The sequence below is a fragment of the Chenopodium album genome, chromosome 12 (assembly GCF_948465745.1).
Source record: "Chenopodium album chromosome 12, dcCheAlbu1.1, whole genome shotgun sequence".
NCBI classification, from domain to species: domain Eukaryota; kingdom Viridiplantae; phylum Streptophyta; class Magnoliopsida; order Caryophyllales; family Amaranthaceae; genus Chenopodium; species Chenopodium album.
Window position 1 is genome coordinate 3,086,578 of NC_137845.1, and position 21,731 is coordinate 3,108,308.

Consider the following 21,731-nt stretch of genomic DNA (forward strand, 5'->3'; position numbering starts at 1 on the left):
ATATCCTACAGGTCCTGGGTCAAAAATTTTATTATTCGGAATCAGAACCTATTATACGGAGTAACATATTCTCATTTTTATTACCTGAAATCAAAATCTATAAAGGTTCCGACCCTGAATTTTTGCTCACCCCTACACGCTATGATAACATGAGTATCATTTATCCCAACACAAGCATTTCTCACGTAATTTAGCCGATTGAATGCCAAGCAAAACCCTAATTAACACCAAAAAAAAAAAAAAAAAAAAATCAAGAAATGTCTGAGCAATCAACTCGCAAATCCTTAGTCTGAGTGCAATTTTATACATCTTCATCAGTAATTTACTAATTCCCGCGGTTTTCATCGTATCTCCGTTAAATTATTGCTCTTCTAATCATAATTACTTGTACAATTATTTGAATTACAAAAAAAAAAAATAAAAAAACACTGTAATACGGTGTATGATTGTTTGTTTGGTGTATTTCAGATATTTCTGATTTTCTGGAAATGAATTCTGGAAGCACTCCTTTTTTCTTCTCCGAGGAAATTTCAGACTTGTTGCAGCGTTTAATTTTGACCATTATAAAGTCAGGTAATTAATTGCGATTGCACCATTTTCTTTATTTTAGTGTAATAATAATTTCCTTTATTTTATTAAATTGATGTCGTATCGGTGGAAATTGTTTTGTTTGATTCATATGATTTTGAGCACATCTTAAATATCTCGAAAATGAAATTGATCTGGTTTGAAATGTCAATTTTACCTGTACGATAATCATGTGGTTTGTGTTTGATCGACCAAAGTTATGCTAAATTTCCGCAGAATTCATGAATTAGTACTCCCTCCGTCCTTTTAATATATACCTATTTCTATCATTTATTACTCACATAAAAAGAGAAATAGGCATCTAATTTAGTGACGGAGGGAGTATCAATCACAATTATTCACTATCGTTGTACAACTTGCATATCTTGTTTTTTTTTTTTTTTTTTTCCATAGAGAATGATTAGGCAAGGACTTCTCCGAGTCAATGAAAGAGACAGTATAACTCTGTGAATTCCACATATTGTGCAAATTAATCTACACAATTGAGTGGTCTGATCTTTAGTTTACTCGAGTATAAGATCTGATTTTCTTTGTAATTTTGATGTGATGACCCGTGAAACTCATTGCCCTCTTATATTTCATGGCTGAAACTTGCTCACACCTTCACTTAATAGTAGGGATTATCTTTTTTGTTCGACTTATCTTTGCTCAAGATGAAAAACAGTTCTTGTACAATGGCTTCCGAGGAGCCAAACTTCATCTTGATGGGCTAGCAAACATCCACCCTAATGGTCTTCTACAGATGACCAACACTACATTGTTGAGTAGTGCTCATGTTTTCTACCCAAAACCCTTCAAGTTCAACAAAAGTCGTTCATTTTCCACAACTTTTGCATTTGCCATCGATGTTGATGTGCCTGGTCATGGTGGCCATGGAATTGCCTTTGTTATCTCCTCATCCATGACCTTTGAGCATGCTATACCTGAAGAATATCTAGGCCTTTTCAATACTTCTAATAATGGCAATTACTCTAATCATGTATTTGCTGTAGAACTAGACGTTATTCAAAATCCTATATTTGAAGATATTGATGGCAACCATGTTGGCATTGATGTTAATGGCCTAAAGTCTATTGATTCTGCTTCAGCGGCGTACTATTCTGATGAAGAAATGAAGAACGTGAGCCTTCGTGGAACACCTATGAAGATTTGGATAGATTATGATGGAGAGAAGATGCTTATGAATGTGACATTAGCTCCACTTAAACATCCAAAACCCCAAAAAAATCTCTTGTCTACACATGTTAATCTTTCATCAGTACTTCTTGATTCTATGTATGTCGGTTTCTCATCAGCTACCGGTCTTACTGGCACTGAGCATTACATATCAGGTTGGAGCTGGAGTCAGATTGGTCAAGCCCAGGATCTTGACCTTTTCAAGCTTCCTCCATTTCCCAATATTAGAAGCCACAGAAATAAACCGAAATTCCTTTTTATAGTATTGATTGTTGTTTTATTACTGTTGTTGGGAATGATTGCTGGAGTTGCTCTTGCTGTATGGAGGAAGAAGTTTGAAGAGCTGAAGGAACCATGGGAACAGGAATATATTTCTCATAGATTCTCTTATAAAGATATCTATATAGCAACTAAGGGTTTCAAAGATTATGAGCTTCTTGGTTTTGGAGGTTTTGGCAAAGTTTATAAAGGTGTGATTCCATCTACACACACCCCTGTTGCAGTGAAAAAAATTTCGCATGATTCTAGGCAGGGTATGAGAGAATTTGTAGCCGAAATTGTAACAATGAGAAGGCTAAGACATCGAAACTTGGTTCAGCTCCTAGGTTATTGCCGTAGAAAAGGAGAGCTTCTTCTGGTGTATGATTACATGCCCAATGGAAGCCTTGACAAGTTTCTCTTCAAGAGTATGAACTCTGATCTTTCTTGGTCTCAGAGATTCAACATTGCAAAGGGGGTGGCATCTGCCCTTCTATATCTTCATGAGGAGTGGGAACAAGTCGTTCTTCATCGTGATGTGAAGGCAAGTAATGTTCTGTTGGATACTGATATGAATGCGCGGCTTGGTGATTTTGGGTTAGCCAGGTTATATGACCATGAAAGCGCTCCTCGGAGTACTCATGTAGTTGGAACAGTAGGATATCTTGCTCCTGAGCTGAGTATAACAGGCAAACCTACTACTGCCACTGATGTGTTTGCTTATGGAATATTCTTACTTGAGGTGGCCTGTGGAAGGCGGCCAAGTAGCCTGCAGGAGTTTTCTACAGAAGACTATATATTGGTTGATTGGGTATATGACTGCTGGAAGAAGGGAGAAATTCTTGACACAAGTGATCCCATGCTGGAAGGAAATTACCAGGCTGAAGAAATGGAACTTGTTTTGAAATTAGGCCTGCTGTGTTCTCATCCTAAGCCAGAAGGAAGGCCTAGCATGAGACAAGTGGTTCAATTCCTTCATGGAGACACAAATCTGCCGGATATTCCTTCTGATTATGACCATGAAAGCAACAGTTTCTTTGGTGGGAGTTGGAGTATATCTAAGTCAGTTCCATCATCCTTGTCATTCGGTATATCTCAGGCCTCAGTATCAAGTAATAATTCAGCCGTACATAATGGTCGATGAGTTTTTGTATTTACTATTTTACAATCTTATTGAAAGAGGTTTTGCATTTTGTGTCTTGCAGAAATCCACATAAACACAGTAAAATGTCTTTGGCCTATAAAATGTAAGAATTTGGATCTGAAGTAAAGAGTTTTCTGTTTTCTTTTTCATTGCTAACTTGCTTTGATTTGTTATGAACATATACTAAAAGAATTCTGGTTACTGTTATTTGCATACAGAAATTTATGTGCTAGAGCTTTTGAGGTTTTCTGGCTTATACCAAGAATTAGTCTGACTGTTCCTATTACTATTATACCAGTTGTCTTTTCTTCAATGCTGAAATAAATTGGGCTCTCTGATGGTTTCAAAGTCACCGTGATCATTCCTAAAGTTAGGTCATTTTCATGAGCCGTACAGATTATTTCATCATCTGCCCACTTTAATGCTCTGAAAAGTTGATAGTTCTTGGTTATCTGAGGGACACATTTTGTTGTTAGCTCTAGCAAACTAAGGAATTGGATAGTCGTGATAAAATATGAGTTGGAAAATTCTCACATCTCTCTAATCAGAATTCTCTAATATATCAAAGCTAACTTCATTAACTTTAATAAAAGTTATCATACAAAAAGAAACTCCAGTTTTTCAGTTACCTTAAAACAGAACAGAGACTATATTTCATTTACTTCTGGAATCAAGTACATGGAAAGAGTTCCTATGGAGAATATTTTCTTTCAATGAGTAGGTTGTGTTTTATGTATCGAGCTATTGCTAGAATTCATGGGTTATAATCTGTATTACTGCTGACATTTACTTACATGGTTGGCTTCTGCTGTCTTAAGAAGGTAATAATGACTATATTTTGCTTGGTTTTTCTGATTCCCTGCCTTTCAGGTAGTCTCGTATGACAAGTGCTGTGAGTTAAGTGGAGCTTTGTTCTTAAAATTCAGTAAGTATTCTTCTTTTGTTTGACTGGATCGTTACATTTGAATGATTTAGATGATAATAACGATATGGAGGACTCTGAAGAAATTTTAGGAAGAATAATGATCAGGAATTGTGATAGTCAGGTAAAACATTAAGATGCAAACATGTCTGAACACTCAAGTATTCAGGTATGAATCTCACATAGTTTTAAGTATTTTCAAGTGATACTCTTGGAGTCTTGGTTATGTCAAAGTGTCGAACCCTGTCTTTTGTGATTTGAATCTGCAACCAACATACTAAATAGAGATATACTTTTTGTGGCTTTAAATAAGCTACATATTTGATCTTATCTTTACATTTCAAGTTTATCATGATACATATAATGTAGGAAAACAAAAATACTATTGTATTACATTAGTGCTTAGAACGAATCTCCACTTAGGGCAGGGTAGGGGAGTTGGATATGTATCACCTGTAACCTTGTAGTATCAGATAGGCTGTTTTCATCCAGATAATGTATCACTATAAATTAATGTAAGATGATCTCACCTAGAACTAACTTCCTCTTTTATTTGACCCTTAATAGTAAGGCACAGCTCATTTCAATGTTCGTGGTGCCAATGAACAATAATGTTGGAGACTTCAAATCTGCATGACTGCAGCGAAACATTCCAATATTAATTTACAATAATACATTGAAATTTAGTAAGGTGTGGTAGAAATCTAAAGAATAGCAATATCGCTAGCTTTGCAGCATAGCAGTTCAGGTGTGATGATCTATGACTCATGTCTTGACCGTGGATACAAAAATACTGATTTCTGTGGCAATAATACCAAATTAGAATAGAGAATGATCGACCATAGCATGCCATTTCCCATATATACTACTGAAGCATCAGCTGCATCACCTTAAGTTTTATACTTTTATCCATATTAACCTTATATAGTTATATATAGGTCAAGCCAATGTTTCATCCATTCTTTTTCATATCCCTATTCTCTGAAAAGTGCTGCTTTCTGCCTGTTATGTTGACATGCTCAAAGGAGGTTTATGTTGACTGTTGAGAAATCAAATTTATGGGAATTAATATTGCATAAACTTATATCTTTCTTGAATAATGGTTGCAATTTTCTGGATTTGTTTTTTTTTTTTTTTTTAATTATTTTGGCTAACAATTTTAGTTATATATTAAGAGATGTTAGCTGAAAGAACATCTTACTTCAACAAGTCTATTAATGTTCAAACCAGCTTATGATAAACTAGTAGTACCATTTGTTTAATTTTTACCCCTGATATATTGAAAAAAATTTGGAAACTACGTATATATATATGTCATATATGGATATACGTACCCTTGTCTTATGTTGACATTTTATACCCAATTTTGGACTTTTCATTTAATGGAGCAATTATATATGAATATATGATTGGTCCTCCAAGGTTTCTGTACACTAACTTGGTAGGGTCTATTTATTGGTCAAAAAACTAAACAAATATGATGTTTTGAAAATTATTTACTTTATAATCTTAAGGGTACAAGGTCAAATCCTCCTAATTGTAGCTTCGTATAAGGATGAATTTCTCTTACCCTTCTCACTTGTAGTTATATTCACCAAGGCTGAATAAAGAAACTGTGATGGTACGTAGAGGTTTAGTTAGGGTCCTCCATAGTCCATACCTTTAAAATATGGTAAAAGTAAGAAAAAGAAAACAAATGCAATTAATTCAACTGGATAGCAATAATGCACAAAAGTTTGTGATTTGCTATCGTATTTGGTGATAGAGTAGTTTAATTATGGTGACGGCTAGACCTTTGTATGTCTAAATTGTTTTGCTTTTGACATTCTTTTTTAAATATCATTCCAAATCCGCCATCTGGACTTTTTCAAGCTTTTATAGCAGGGTTTCACACTGAAATTGATCGGGCTGGCCTTAAAAAAATAAGTGTTGAATATAAAAGGTATCCTATGAGCCTTAAAGTTATTAAAAAAGATGTTAGTGATTTTCTTATAGGATAAAAATATTTCTTGATTCTCATTTATTTAGTTCTGACTTTCTGAGTCTGACCAAAGAATCCCTGAAACTCTTTACTATGCTTCTGTGTTTCATGGCAGAAGCTCATTTACTGCAGTCAGTCCTGATTTTCTTTCTTTCTGTGGTTGTCGTAGCTCAAGATGAAACCCAGTTTATCTACAATGGGTTCCGAGGAGCCAACCTTCTTCTTGATGGGCTTGCAAACATCCAACCAAATGGTCTTCTTGTCCTTACCAACACTTCAAAGCAGCTTAGTGGTCATGTTTTCTACCCTAAGCCTTTCAAACTCAATGCAACTCGATCCTTCTCCACGAGTTTTGTGTTTTCCATGTATCCTGATGTGGAAGCTCATGGTGGTCATGGACTTGCTTTTGTCATCTCCTCATCCATGAACTTTGCACGCGCTGTTCCAGCTGAGTTTCTAGGACTTTTCAATGTTTCAAACAATGGCCTTGCTTCTAATCATGTCTTTGCTGTAGAGTTAGATACTATTCAAAATGCTGTTTTTGGGGATATTGATGGCAACCATGTTGGGATTGATATTAATGGACTAATGTCTAATGATTCTGCTTCAGCAAAATATTATGATGCAGAAGGGCGGACGAACAGGAGCCTTCAGCTTACTAGTCGTGAAGCTATGCAAGTTTGGATAGATTATGATGGAGATGAGAGGCTAATGAATGTAACATTGGCTCCACTTCGTCATCCAAAACCAGCCAGACCTCTGTTATCTACTCACCTGAATCTTTCTGCAGTATTTCTTGATTCTATGTATGTTGGGTTCTCTGCGGCTACTGGTCTTACTGCAAATGAGCATTACTTATTAGGTTGGAGTTGGAGTCATATCGGGCAAGCCCCAGGTTTTAATTTCTCCGAGCTGCCTTCACTTCCCAAGATCAGAACTCAAAAGAGAAGGCTGGAAACTGTTTTTATAGTACTTCTTGTTGTGTTTGTAGTATTGTTGGTTATTATTTTAGCAGTTGTATGTGCTATGCGTAGGAAAATGTTTGAAGAGGTTAAGGAACCATGGGAACAGGAATATGCATCCCATAGATTCTCTTTCAAAGATCTCTATGTAGCAACTAAAGGGTTCAAAGATTCTGAACTACTTGGTTCTGGTGGTTTTGGGAAGGTTTATAAAGGTGTACTGCCTTCAACAGAAACCCAAGTTGCAATAAAGAGAGTAGCACATGATTCAAGGCAAGGAATGAGGGAATTTGTGTCTGAAATTGTTAGCATGAGAAGGCTTAGACATCGAAACTTGATCCAGCTTTTAGGCTATTGTCGAAGAAAAGGGGAGCTTCTTCTGGTCTATGATTATATGCCAAATGGAAGCCTTGACAAGATCCTGTTTCGGAAAAATGAATCCAAATCTGACCTTTCTTGGCCTCAAAGATTGAATATTATCAAGGGGGTGGCGTCTGCCCTGCTATACCTTCATGAAGAGTGGGAACAAGTTGTGCTTCATCGTGATGTGAAAGCCAGTAATGTTCTGTTGGATGCTGACATGAATGCTAAATTGGGTGATTTTGGGCTAGCTAGACTATATGATCATGGTAGTAATCCTCGAAGCACCAACATCGTTGGAACAGTTGGGTATCTTGCACCTGAAATCAGTTTAACAGGCAAGCCAACTCCTGCCACGGATGTGTTTGCCTTTGGGATATTCTTACTCGAGGTGGCTTGTGGAGTACAGCCTTTCCGCTTGCTCAATTTTGCTGAGGAAGACCTTGTTTTAGTTGATTGGGTTTTTGACTGCTGGAAGAAGGGAGCGATTCTAGAAACAAGCGATCCTAAGCTGGGAGGATCTTATGTCAGTGAAGAAATGGAGCTAGTTCTAAAGCTAGGCTTACATTGCTCACATTGTAAACCAGAAGCAAGGCCAAGCATGAGACAGGCAGTACAATTTCTTCATAGGGATGCAGTTCTACCAGATGTGCCATCCGATTATGATCTTGAAAGGAATGACCTGCTTGATAAATATTGGGGAATATCTGGTTCATATCCATCCTCATTTCCGGTGTCAACCAACTCCCTTTTTTCTGCTAATTCAGTCATTCATCATGGCCGCTGAATGTGCAGTATTCTGAATGTAACTAGATGATTAAATTAGTTGATCTATTAGCTACCATATGTAAAAATAAGTCTTATTTTCATGGATTAACTTTGCCATTACATATACTCTGTATGTTTCTGAGTCTGAAATCAGAGTCCTGTATTAAAAATTTGCTCCGAAAATTTTACACATAATTTGTATCTGCTAATGTACATATAAATGATATCTTTATAACTATTGATTGTGTTAGTTGCAACGGTGTATACTATGTGATGGACCACACGTGGGCTTTTGGTTGCGATGCATTCTTAACTATCTACTATTACTACTTTTAGTCCCTTTGTTAGAAATCAATAGTCACATATACTTTAAGATGTCGAGAAAAAAAATGTGAGCCTAAAGTGATGATCTAGACGATTTAGAAAAATCTTCGCATAGCAAGACTACGGGAAAAATCATGAAATGATGAATGTGATAATAATTTATGGCCTTAGAAGAAGTGAAAAGACAGATTCTAGAAAAATAAATAATATAATAGAGTAATACAGAATTAATGAATTATTAGTCAGCAAAATGGTGCTTCTGTATTCAAATATTCAATATCCAAATGTGGAACTCTTCTTTAACGTTTGTCATTTTACAAGTCAAAATAAAGCACTCCCCAAAACTGGGTAATTTTGGCAAATATAAAATGCCAAATACAGTCATTTAACAAAATGAATGTAGAAAAGTAGCAAAATTAATTTATAATGTCCAAAAACGAAAAAAACAAGAAAGAAATTGCATCCCTTATTCCCATCATTTTCATAATAACAACTTGGTGTAGTTCATACAGCTTTAATTTTGTTGTGTGTTATTTTTAGATTGCAGAGGGTAGGCAGAGAAGTATTGTAAGCCACAGAGATTTATTATTATTACATCGTACAAGACTTAGGTAAGGCTTTAAAGGCTGTTGTACTGTCACTAATAAATTGTAAATGTGATTATGAAATCTAAGGCCGTGTTTGGTTGGAAGGAAAGCCTCTAGTCGGAAAACAAAAACTTGTTTTCCCCGTTTCCTCTATTTGGTTTGTAAAGGGGTGAAACCGTAAAAATAATTTCTTTTGGCAAAGGGGCAAAGTAATTTTTTTTTTTTTTTTACAAGGATAGGATCTTACCTTCCTCCCTCTTTTTTTTTTCCCTTCCTCTTTAGATTTCTAGCTAGAGCCAAACAAAGAAAAACAAAGATAGAATTCACATATACATAGAAAACATATTTTAGCCCCAAAAATGAAGTTAAAGTCTTCAAAAAGGACCGTAATCAAATATCATAGTATCAAGTACCTGACTAGGCAATAAGGCGAAATGAGTAGTCCATTTTAACACGAGCCTTGTGAATAAAAGTATTTATTATTCTAAAGGACACAAGGTTTGTGAATTTTTTTAATCCTACCTTTGGTATTTATTTCCATTATTTTGGTGACCAGTCACTTTCATAGGAGAGTGCCTTTGATTTTTCTTTCAACTTGACTGACTTGCTGCCCTTTTACAAAGGCAATTTCATTGACTCCATCTTTCTTGGTTCCCCTCTTAAGCCTACCAATTATCTAATATTTGTTTTATGCTATAGTCTAAAAGCTTAATGAAATGAAGCATTGTTATTACTCTTCATTTTGCTGTGTTTAATATCAGAAAATTCTCTGTTGTAACTTACTTTCATGGCTTTCAAAATCATATTTCATATCATAGTGATTTGTTTTGGGATCTTATTAACACCCACCATCTTTGCTCAAGATTCAAAGCAGTTCATATATCAAGGCTTCCAACAAGCCAAGCTTCATATTGATGGAGCTGCAACAGTCCAATCTAATGGATTGTTGCAGCTAACAAACTATACAAAACAGCTAACTGCTCATGCTTTTCATCCACAACCTCTAAATTTCTCTTCTTCGTCCTCTCTTTCGTTTTCCACCCATTATGTTTTTGCCATGTACCCTGAAATTAAAGCCATAAGTGGTCATGGAATTGTGTTTGTTCTGTCTCCTTCGATGAGCTTTCCCCATGGTGTTCCAGGCAAGTTTTTCGGTATTTTTAATTCTTCATTAGATTTTATGCCTTCAGATCATATATTTGCTGTGGAATTAGATACCATTCAGGATTATGAATTCTCTGATATTGATAGTAATCATGCTGGAATTAATATCAATAGTCTGATATCAAATGCATCAGCTTCAGCAGCTTATTATTCTGATACTGAAAAAGTGAATAAGAGTCTGAATCTTATAAGCACGAAAAGAATGCAGGTTTGGATTGATTATAATCATAAAAACATGTTAGTCCAGGTAACAATGGCTCCTATTGAAGTCCCTAAACCAAGTAGGCCTTTGTTATCATTACATGTCAATCTTTCTGAAGTTCTAACAGACACCATGTATGCTGGTTTCTCTTCATCTACTGGGTCAGTGGCTAGTAATCACTATCTGCTTGGGTGGAGCTTTGCCCATGGCAGGGAGGAGGCTCAAAGACTCGATTTATCAAAGCTTCCTCCGCTTCCTCGTTATGGAAGTCGAGGGAGGAAATTGAGTATGGGCTCCATGATCCTGCTGATTGTGATATCAGTGATAGTCGTAACAATTGGGATAGTTTTATATGTCATAAGAAGGAAGAAATTCGAGGAAGTAATGGAAGATTGGGAGCAAGAATACCTCCTGCAGAGATTTTCGTTTAAGGATCTTTACAAAGCTACAAAGGGGTTTAAAGACAAGGAGTTGTTGGGAGCTGGAGGTTTTGGGAAGGTTTATAAGGGGATTTTAAGTTCACCCAAACTTGAAGTTGCTGTTAAGAGAGTTTCACATGGTTCAGGCCAAGGAATGAGAGAATTTGTAGCAGAAGTTGCTTGTATGGGGAGGTTAAGACACCGTAATTTGGTACAACTCCTTGGGTATTGTCGAAGGAAAGGAGAGTTGCTCTTAGTCTATGATTACATGCCTAATGGCAGTCTTGACAAGTATCTTTACGAGGATGAAAAACCAAGTCTTTCATGGAGTGCAAGGTTCAAGATCATTCGTGGTGTGGCTTCTGCGCTTGTATACCTTCATGAAGAGTGGGAGCAAGTCATTGTGCATCGAGATGTTAAGGCTAGTAACATTCTACTAGATGCTGACATGAATGCAAGGCTAGGTGACTTTGGACTAGCAAGGCTATATGATCATGGTACCAATCCTCAGACTACCCATGTCGTTGGAACTGTTGGATATCTTGCACCTGAGCTCACTAGAAAGGGAAAGGCAACTACTAGCACTGATGTGTTTTCATTTGGGGTGTTCATCCTTGAAGTTGCTTGTGGAAGGAGTCCTATTAGCCTTCAAGGTCCAAACGAAGAAACATATTTGATTGATTGGGTGTATGAATGCTGGAAGAAAGGGGCGATTGTTGAGGCAAGTGATCCTAAATTAGGAGGGAATTATGTTGTGGAAGAATTGGAACTAGTATTGAAGCTAGGCATGGTTTGCTGTTATCCAAAGCCTGAAGGAAGACCTAACATGAGGCAAGTTGTGCAGTTTCTGAATGGAGATAATGCTTTGCCTGAGATGGTTCCTTTTGATACTAAATCTGCTCACACTACATTCAATAATCAAACTTTGGGTTCGTATCCTACATCTTCTGAAGGCAACTTTGCTAATGTTTCATATAGCAGTGAATCCATACTGCATGTTGGTCGATAATTTAGTTCATATTGTATGGTAACATGTATGTAAGCTCATAACCAACCCTGCTTCTGCAAGGTTTTGTAATGTAGTTTCTGATAATTTTCCAGCGAATTTTCTCAGGCCACCCTTTTGTTATAATGTTTCAAGTTGGCCTGATGAACAACTCTTGTATTATATTGAAGGTCACCGTGTAATTATCATATCTATCATGTGAAATTGCTGAATGAAAGCTCCCATGTACAAACTTTTTTGTAGAATATGCTGAGGCTAATTTTACTTGAGCGTCTCAAGTTAGCCTGATTTACTTTGGTCATTGAGAACAAGTTAAGTTCTCTGTGTACGAATAAAACCTTAGTAAAATCGCTGTCTGAAAGCCCTCAGGTACAGTAGATTTTTCGAATATTTTTCTTTGATAACTTGCTTATAATGTTTCAAGTTTGTCTAATCTTCAATAATATGTTGAAAGCGATTTGTGTTTGAATGTGAAATGATCATATCTGTTTTAGTGAAACCGATGTCTGAAAGCGCTTGAGTCAAGAACATCAGAATTTCTTCTTACCTTTTCTGAATTAATGCTGTTTAGAAAATTTAGATTACTGATTAACTTTCTTTGGCAGAACTAATCAGCATAATTTGTTGGGTCCTTTAATCCTTTGATTAATATTATTGCCACAAGATTTATTAAATTAGTAGGGTAGGTAATTCTTATGATCCCATGCAATTCTTTTTTTAATCTGTTATATTTTCCAAAGACCTGATTACAATGTTCAAAGGAAATTTCCAAGTTGTACTTGTGTGACTTGTGTCTCATCAAATATTTATCAAAGACATGTCTGAACTGTGGAAAGAGTCAATTGTTGATGATTTGGTGCTCAATTTAGAATATTATAATTATCAGTCATCTTTCCATTACTTTATTAGGTAGTTTGAAAGTCAAAAACTTTGAATTTTGGATGGATTTTCTTTAAACTTCTAGACATACACCAAACATAATTAAACTTTTGAAGAGTGATATTCATTTCTTCTGATGATTAATTTATTTAAATTAAGAATATTAGCTTCTGTGTTTTTCATATAATCTTGAACATCATGTACACATTGTATAAAATTCTAAGACAGTATTTTGAGATATCTTGAGATGTTAATAATTTGGACACGTAATCTGCTGTTATATTAGTTTGTCAATCATACTCACTAGTCTACCTAAATTGAACATTTAAATCCAATAAGAGGGAGGATTAGGGACGGTCAGTGGTCCGGGCTGGAGGATAGGGACATGTGACAACTGAAAGGCATATGAAGCTACAGAGGGGAGGGGAGCCAACCCTCTCACTTAGTAGACTAGTCTGAGCCAGTCCCACCATGGCCCGGTAGCTAAGCTGGGCGAGTTGGATCGATCTAACCCATCCCACCGGCCATCTCTAGAGGACCATTGTTACATCACTTATGCATCACATTTCCTTGAGTAATGATAATTTGACTTGATTTCTATCCACCCATTTAAGACTTGTACGTGACAAAAATCGAGTTTTGTTACTCTTTTCAAACTTGCTATTTCCTAGAAGTTGAAAATTTCTTGTTGAATTCATCCAACTGCTTAATATTTTAAACAAAAATTATGGAGGCACAATTCTTTGACTTCTGAAGTAAATCACAAGCAGTCAAGTAGCAATTTTTGCAAGTATGTTTACCTCGGTTTTTTGTGATCATAAAGTAAATCAGTGATTTTTATTTAATCATATAGTATAGCTCATTTGTTCTTCAGTTACAAAGCTACAATCCTATGATTCACTTCTGTTTTATGTCTAATGTCTATATCTTTCAGAAAACAGAATCTTATAGTTCTTTTCTTACTTAGCACAATATCAGCCTTTTCTGAACAACAAAACCAGTTTATTTATCATGGTTTTACAGAAGCAGGCCTTCATCTCGACGGCCTTGCACATATCCATCCTAATGGCTTATTGCAACTGACTAACACCACAAAGCTGCAGAAGGGTCATGCTTTCTATAAAACCCTTCTGAAATTGGACACAAATGTTTCTTTTTCTACTTCATTTGTGTTTGCTATATACCGAGAATTGGACATACCACACAGTGGACATGGGATCGCCTTTGTCATCTCACCATCCATGGATTTCAGCCACACAGTTCCAGCAGAATACTTGGGGCTTTTTAATGCTTCCAGCAATGGTTCTCCCGCAAATCATGTATTTGCAGTGGAATTAGATACAGTTCAGAATGCACTTTTTGAAGATAATGATGCCAACCATGTTGGAATCGATGTTAATGGTCTGAAATCAATAAGTGCAGCTTCTGCAATGTACTTTTCTGAAAAAGAAAGGAAGAATAAGAGCTTGCAGCTTACAAGTGGAAAGCTGATGCAAGTATGGATAGATTATGATGCTCAGAAGAAGTTAGTGAATGTGAAATTGGCTCCTATAGAAGAACCAAAACCAAATCATTCTCTCTTGTCAACTCATATTGATCTCTCTAAGGTTATAGTGAATCCAGTATATATCGGGTTTTCTTCATCTACTGGGTTATCGACTAATACACACTACATACTAGGATGGAGTTGGAATCAAAGTGGCCTAGCTCAAAGCTTAGACCCTTCTAAGCTTCCTTCACTTCCCCGACTAAAACATCCAAGAAAGAAATTAAGTCTTGTTGTAGTTCCTCTAGTTGTGCTAATAGTATTTTTCACCAGTATTTTCCTAGTTGCTTATGTGATCATAAGAAGGAATAAGTATGAAGAGTTGCACGAGGTCTGGGAGTCGGAGTTTTCTGTAAACAGATTTTTGTACAGGGATCTATACATAGCCACAAAAGGGTTTAAAGAGAGTGAGCTTCTAGGTTGGGGAGGTTTTGGAAAGGTTTACAAAGGTACAATGTCTCATTCTAATAGCCAAGTAGCAGTTAAAAGAGTCTCACATGATTCCAAACAAGGCTTGAGAGAATTTGTGGCTGAAATTGCCAGCATGAGAAGGGTAAGGCATAGAAACTTGGTACAACTCCTCGGTTATTGTCGGAGAAAGGGTGAGCTTCTTTTAGTGTATGATTACATGCCTAATGGAAGCCTTGACAAGTTTCTCTTCAGTGACGAGAAACCAAACATTTCCTGGCATCAGAGAATCAAAATCATCAAAGGTGTGGCATCTGCCTTGCTATACCTGCATGAAGAGTGGGAACAAGTTGTTCTTCATAGAGATGTAAAAGCAAGTAATGTTCTTTTGGATGCTAACATGAGTGCTCGTCTAGGGGACTTTGGTCTTTCGAGATTATATGATCATGATACCGGCCCAAGAACTACCCGTGTGGTTGGAACAATCGGATACATTGCACCAGAGCTAACCATCACAGGAAAACCAACTACTAGTACCGATGTTTTTGGTTTTGGAATGTTTATGCTTGAAGTGGTTTGCGGAAGGAGGGCAATATCCCGACACTCCCTTGAAGAAGAAAATCTGGTGGATTGGGTGCTCCAGTGCTGGGAAAATGGAGAACTTCTTAAGACAATCGATCCTAGGCTGGAGGTTAACTACATTTCCGAAGAAATGGAGCTCATTTTGAGGTTAGGATTGATGTGTTGCCATAACAATCCTCAAGAGAGGCCTAGCATAAGGCAAGTAATGCAACTTTTGGATGACAGAAACAGCAAATTCTCTAAAAAGTCTTACACAGAATCTTGTGAACCATCAACTCCATTTCCACAAACACCTGACTCTGCATCAGTGTGTTCTGTTTCTAGTTCTGATTCAATCCTCTTTCATGGTCGTTGAATCATACGACGTACGCTTCACTTGTTATAGTGTTATACATAGTTCTTTTAATGACCTAACATATCATTGTAAATTTTTTTGACCAATATGTAGGTGTGAATAATATAAGTCATGTTAGTGCTTCTTTGATTCTTCATTTGCATTCTAGTTTTTAACTTTTTACTGATGGCATCAACATTTCATGCCCACTATAGTATTTTATTTAATGTGACTCTTAAAGGAAGAATGGAAAATTAAAACATGTAATTATGAAGAAGAAAGTAAAAAAAAAACATTGCCCAAAATTTAGCTGAATGGTAACTTTCTAAAAAAGGAACAGAGTATGTAGTTATGTACTATGTAGGGAAGAAAGACAATTTGATGAAAGATCATAGGTGAGCCATCTAGGCATCTACCCATCTACCTTGTTGAATTTTCTTACATACTTTTCAGCTGCCCTTATTAATAGTACTTAGAAATTATCATCAAGTTAAGTAATCGACGTTAATAGAGCATAGTACACAATTTTTTCACGTATACAGGTCTTAAATATCATAGGCCATCCAGGTCAATATTTAAGCGACTTGACACCAGGATAACGTACAACCGGGGTCATAATCCATTACTAAGCTCCAAATTAAATCAGGCATTTAGTGCAAAGGAAAAAGATCAAGCACCTTACTTAGAGTAAAAAAGTAGTAGTTTGAAGGAATCACGGCGAAATTTGTTTGCAATTTCGCTCCATGATAGTAGGAGTGTGAACGAGAATTTATTGAAAAATAAAAACAAAATTGAATGAATGTGTTTAAAAGGAGCTGCATCACCTTGAATATGTAATACTCATCACCAGTTCACCATAACATTACCTTATGAAAACTAATTAGACAAACCAATAATAATTATGGCAATTAATGCAAGCTTTGGATGACAGGAAGGTAACAGCAGCGGTCCTAAGGGAACTTACAGTGTCTTATAAACCACCAACTCCATTTCCACCATCACCTAACTCTGCATCTGCTTGTTTTGTATGTAGCATTGATTCAATCCTCGTGCACGGTCATAGAACCGTAGGATGCTTATCTTCTCTGCTTGTCACAAATTCATACACAGTTCACCTAATAACCAAAAACATCATCAGAACGACATACACCAAATACCTTTAAGTAAACAATATATGGTGATGTAACTATAGAATTACATGTGTTACAAATGCCATCTATCTCAGTTAAAACATTTATTTCAGTTGTCATTTTCATTTTTTGACAGCTTATATCAGCTTTCCTTAATTGTAGGTTATTAAGTGGAATATTGAATAAGGCATATACACATCACTTTCAGACAGCCAAGTAAAAGTAATTTCTGGTCTCTAATTTCATAGAACATCTAAGAGACTTTTCAAAAGACTTATCACTTTACTCCAAAAAACATTTACAAGACATTTTGTATCACTCATTTGAATTTATCCTAATCTTCTTTGATCAACACATAAGACATTTAATGCAAAGGAAAAAAAGAAAGATAAACTACCCTTAAAAATATACCTCTTATGCCTCAAATGGCTGAATCCTGAATACCTCCACTAGGCCATTATTCCTGAATCCTGAATACCTCCACTAGTTAATAACAATGATTCTTATACTTGTTGTTCTTGTATTAGCTGTACATACCTTTGCGCAAGATGAAACACAGTTCATCTACAATGGTTTCCAAGGTTCCCTCAATAAACTTCAAGTTGATGGAATCGCGACTATCCTCCCAAACGGTCTTCTCCAAATGTCAAACCATACACCCCTTAATCAATCCCATGCTTTTTACCCACATCCCGTGATCTTCAAACCAAATCATTTATCATTCTCTACCACTTTTGTTTTTGCAATGTTTCCTCAAGTTAAAAATATTTCAGGCCATGGAATCGTTTTTGTTATTAGTCCTACCACAAATTTCCAACATACTCTCCCAGCTGCGTACCTAGCACTCTTCAATAGTTCTACCAATGGCAATTCTTCTAATCATATAGTTGCTGTAGAATTAGACACTGTCAAAAATCCTGACGTTGAAGACATTGATGGCAACCATGTTGGGATTGATGTCAACAGCCTCAAATCTGTTGATGCTGCTTCAGCAGCATACTACTCTGACAATGAAAGGTCGGACAAAACCCTGCTGCTAAATAGTGGGAAACCAATGCAAATTTGGATAGACTACGATGAGGTTGAGATGTTATTGAATGTAACACTAGCTCCATTTAGAGATCCAAAGCCTAGCAAGTGTTTACTGTCTAAGCACCTTGATCTTTCTGCCATACTACTTCATTCCATGCATGTTGGTTTCACTTCTTCTACTGGCCTTCTATCAAATCGTCATTACATACTAGGATGGAGCTGGAATCAAAGTGGGAAAGCGGAAGATTTAGACCCTTCCAAGCTTCCATCACTTCCAAAAGTCAAACTTCAAAAGCAAATCCTAAACAAACTTATACTTTTAGTTCTACTTATTGTACTTTTACTATTGTTACTAATGATTGCTGCAGCTGTTTGGTTTTTATGGAGGAAGAAGTATGAAGAATTGGTTGAACCTTGGGAAAAGGAATATACTACTCATAGATATACATTCAAAGATCTCCATGTAGCAACAAAAGGTTTTAAAAAATCAGAGCTTCTTGGAATTGGCGGTTTTGGGAAGGTCTACAAGGGTAAACTGCCTTCTATAAGTCACCAGGTTGCTGTGAAACGAGTATCCCATGACTCGAAACAAGGGATGAAAGAATTTGTTGCAGAGATTTCTTGTATGAGAAGGCTAAGTCATAGAAACCTGGTTCCACTCCTAGGTTACTGCAGAAGAAAAGGGGAGCTTCTTTTGGTCTACGAGTATATGCCTAACGGGAGCCTAGACAAGTTCCTCTTTGGCAAGGATGATGAGCCAAATTTATGTTGGTCCAAGAGATACAACATCATTAAAGGGGTGGCCTCTGCCCTTTTATACCTCCATGAGGAGTGGTAACAAGTTGTCCTTCACCGAGATGTGAAGGCAAGTAATGTCCTGTTAGATGCTGAGATGAATGCAAAATTGGGAGATTTTGGTCTGGCCAGACTCTATGATCATACAATTGATCCTCAAACCACTCATGTGGTAGGTACCATTGGATACATTGCACCCGAAGTCAGTAGAATGCAGAAACCTACCACCAGCTCTGATGTTTATGCTTTTGGAATGTTTTTACTTGAGGTGGGTTGTGGGAGGAGGCCAATGGGAAAGCAGACGGATGATGTTGCAGAGGATTTCCTCAGTGACTGGGTTTACGACTGTTGGAGAAGGGGGGAAATTCTTATGGCAAGTGATCCTGCAGTGGAAGGTGATTATCAGGAAAATGAAATGGAGCTTGTATTGAAGTTAGGCCTTCTCTGTTTGCATCCTAAGTCAGAAGAAAGGCCTACTATGAGGCAAGCAGTACAGTTTCTTAATGGAAGTGCATCTCTGCCTGAAATACCGTCTGACTACGAAACTGTTAGTGGCATTTTCTTTGGTGAGGTCTGGGGGAAATCAGTTTCATTTCCATCATATCCACCATCATCTGGAACTATCTCTCATGGAGACATGTCTAGCACAAATTCAGTCCTTCAATATGGCCGCTGAATATTGAGTTAGTCTACCTTAGCTTCTTGATAAACCGATCTACTTGCAGTACAGCTAAGTAAATCTAATGTGCAATGTTGGACCATGTCTCATTATATGCTATTCTTCAGAAATTGGTATTCCTTTCCTTTATTCAACAACCTTCTGTTTATGCAAAATTTCATACAAAAATTCAATGATCTAACCACAATTAGCCATTTTTCTCTATAGTCTAGACCGTAATCATACAGGGTCAATTGATTGCTCAAGGTCATTCAAGGGAAAGAAGCTGCTAGATATACCCTAGAACACGTAGAATCTCCAACTATTAAGAGCTCATTATTTGCATATCTAATATCAGTTTCCTCCAAAAATCAACAAACTTCTGAAACAGCAATTTTCCCATACCAGAACAGACTACAAGGGTATGTGAAACAAGTATTCTTTAAAAAAAAATGTATTAGCACTGAAACTCCAGAGGCATCAGATGAAGTAAATAACAGAGCACTTAGTTAAGTATCCATATATATATAATGATGAAATTTCATAGGTAAAGCTGAAACAAAAATAAAGTTGGATAAGTATTGTCATACGCTGTAGGATTTAGTCCGATTAACTGCACAATCCAAGACACTTGGCTGCCCAATTATCTGTAACAATAAAGTTTAAAGAGTCAATATAAATTTAGAAATGGGCATTGGTGTGACAGTTTAGGCATAAACACAAGTTTAGACATATCAGGAACAAGGAATTTGGAAGCCATATTCGTCTTTTAGATTGTTACACTAATAAGCAATAAAACAGAAATAACTTATCTCTTGATGCGTGAACCAAACTGACAATAGCCGCGTCGTGGAGAACCACTGACCTAAAAGACGATTCCGCGCTACCTCCCGGTGCAGTAGACAATTGCGGTCGCCCTCCAGGATAAGCACGGCGCCGGAGTTTATGTGCACTCACAAACCCGACTGGAACTCAGAATACTTGCCCAAAAAACAGAAAAGAAAGAACATGTGTTTAGATAAGTTTAGAGAAGAGAGAAGACTGATTGTGTTGTTGTTTTGGCTGAGAAAACCACCGAATATTTATAGGGTGAAGAGGAAAAACGGAAAGCATAAAAGGTGGGAAGAATCTGGCCAAGAAAATGACCAGATTAATCTAGTCAGTCAACAAACGAGGCAAGAAACAAGGGAGTGAATTAATCAGCTAAAATCAAGGGATTAATGGCTGATTAATTCCCACAACAGTCAGAAAATCCCAACAGTCAAAAAAACGGATACTTGGGAATATTCTGTTAACAAGAAAAGGAAATAAAATGTCTCCAAAAAGATAACAAAGACCCACGCCCGCGCATCGCATTCCCCAAGACCCCAAGTCCCGAGCCCGACCCGGCTCGGCGCGCGTGTGTGTGTGGAGTAACACACACCTCCAACTCACTCAACTAAGTAGTGCTAAAGCACTACATTATAAAAACAAGGAAAAACCTTCCTCCCCAATCAATGTGGGACTTTTCCCCTTTCATTTATTTTTCTCTCTCTCTCTTATTTTTCCCAACACTCTTGTTTTATATCAAGAACTTCCAACAAGGACATCCATGCGACTTTACAATGACTTGAGTTACTTAACACCACAGTAACGTGAGACTTGGTTCATAATCCACTGATGAGTTACAAAACATGTTTTTGAAAGGATCAAGTAACCTAGAATAATTAATAATCTTAACATAGTAAACGAGTAATAATTTGAAGACGATTAAATTATGCATTAAAAGCAGCCTATTGCCACCCCCTAATTACCTATAGTCCATACTCTCTATAAGCTATGTATGAAAAGCTTGGGTGAGAACTTCCTTGTGCTACTAATTAGTTTTGCTTGGAGTGGTATGATTACTAATTTTTGGTAATTGGATGTATTCAATTCCCAACTATAGAGATTCTTGAGTGTTAGTTATTCATGCATTGTACTAGCTTGCAGAATTGAGAAAAGTGGTTAGTGTGATGTTTTGTGAGAGCGAGTGAAAGAAGCAATTGTACTACGTTGTCGTATCTTTTCAAGGTAAACTAGACAATAGGACAAGTGATACCCATTTTTTCGATATTGCCCACCTCAATTAATTCAACCTTTATATTGAACTCATTTCATCCGAAATTAGTTGTCACATTCTTCTCACTCATATAAAAAAATAAAGCAATATGATATCCACAGCTTTTGATGCGTGGATATTTCATCCCCTACTTTTTTCGATATGACTTAGGATCGAATCCCATCTCCGATATACACCATATGTTTCACCTTCTTCTTTCATGCATGGTCCTCCTTCCCCTGCCTTTTCCCTATTTTTCCAAGAGCTTTCCTGACGGAGTCCAATATGGCATGCTCAGCTAGAAATAATACTCAGCTCAAAGTAGATTCAATGGTCCTACTATTGTACTAGCTAGGAAAACTATTCTATTGTGATAAAAGCCACATTGCTTTCAATTCTCTTTGCCTACACTACAAAATTCCACAA

The 21,731-nt window shown here is 36.7% G+C and overlaps 1 protein-coding gene and 4 pseudogenes across 6 annotated transcripts; all 5 read left to right on the forward strand.

Annotated features, from left to right (window-relative positions):
• Positions 1-240: 240 nt before the first annotated feature.
• On the forward strand, positions 241-6,375 carry LOC145570036 (L-type lectin-domain containing receptor kinase SIT2-like). Of its 6 annotated transcripts, none has more exons than XM_081629018.1 (4): positions 981-3,134; positions 3,228-3,269; positions 4,037-4,091; positions 6,239-6,375. In XM_081629018.1, exons 1-3 carry the CDS (start codon positions 1,169-1,171, stop codon positions 4,048-4,050), a joined length of 2,022 nt encoding a protein of 673 aa, XP_081485144.1. In that variant the 5' UTR covers positions 981-1,168; the 3' UTR covers positions 4,051-4,091; positions 6,239-6,375. The 6 variants fall into 6 exon arrangements, with proteins under 6 accessions (XP_081485148.1, XP_081485145.1, XP_081485144.1 ...); XM_081629020.1 differs by having other exon boundaries at positions 981-3,110; XM_081629022.1 differs by lacking the exons at positions 4,037-4,091; positions 6,239-6,375 and adding an exon at positions 241-573 and having other exon boundaries at positions 1,677-3,134; positions 3,228-3,308.
• Positions 4,054-8,360, forward strand: LOC145570037 (L-type lectin-domain containing receptor kinase SIT2 pseudogene; annotated as a pseudogene).
• Positions 8,361-9,707: 1,347 nt separating this feature from the next.
• On the forward strand, positions 9,708-12,106 carry LOC145571621 (L-type lectin-domain containing receptor kinase IV.2 pseudogene; annotated as a pseudogene).
• Positions 12,107-13,423: 1,317 nt separating this feature from the next.
• On the forward strand, positions 13,424-15,706 carry LOC145571622 (L-type lectin-domain containing receptor kinase IV.2 pseudogene; annotated as a pseudogene).
• A 1,377-nt stretch (positions 15,707-17,083) lies between these two features.
• Positions 17,084-19,419, forward strand: LOC145571623 (L-type lectin-domain containing receptor kinase IV.1 pseudogene; annotated as a pseudogene).
• Positions 19,420-21,731: the final 2,312 nt, after the last annotated feature.

Excerpts from the sequence above, each read along its gene's own strand:
- LOC145570036 (XM_081629017.1), top strand. The coding sequence starts at position 1,169 with ATGGCTGAAACTTGCTCACACCTTCACTTAATAGTAGGGATTATCTTT. Across the intron at positions 3,135-3,227 it reads ATCTCAGGCCTCAGTATCAA|AAATCCACATAAACACAGTA; the intron begins GTAATAATTCAG and ends TGTGTCTTGCAG.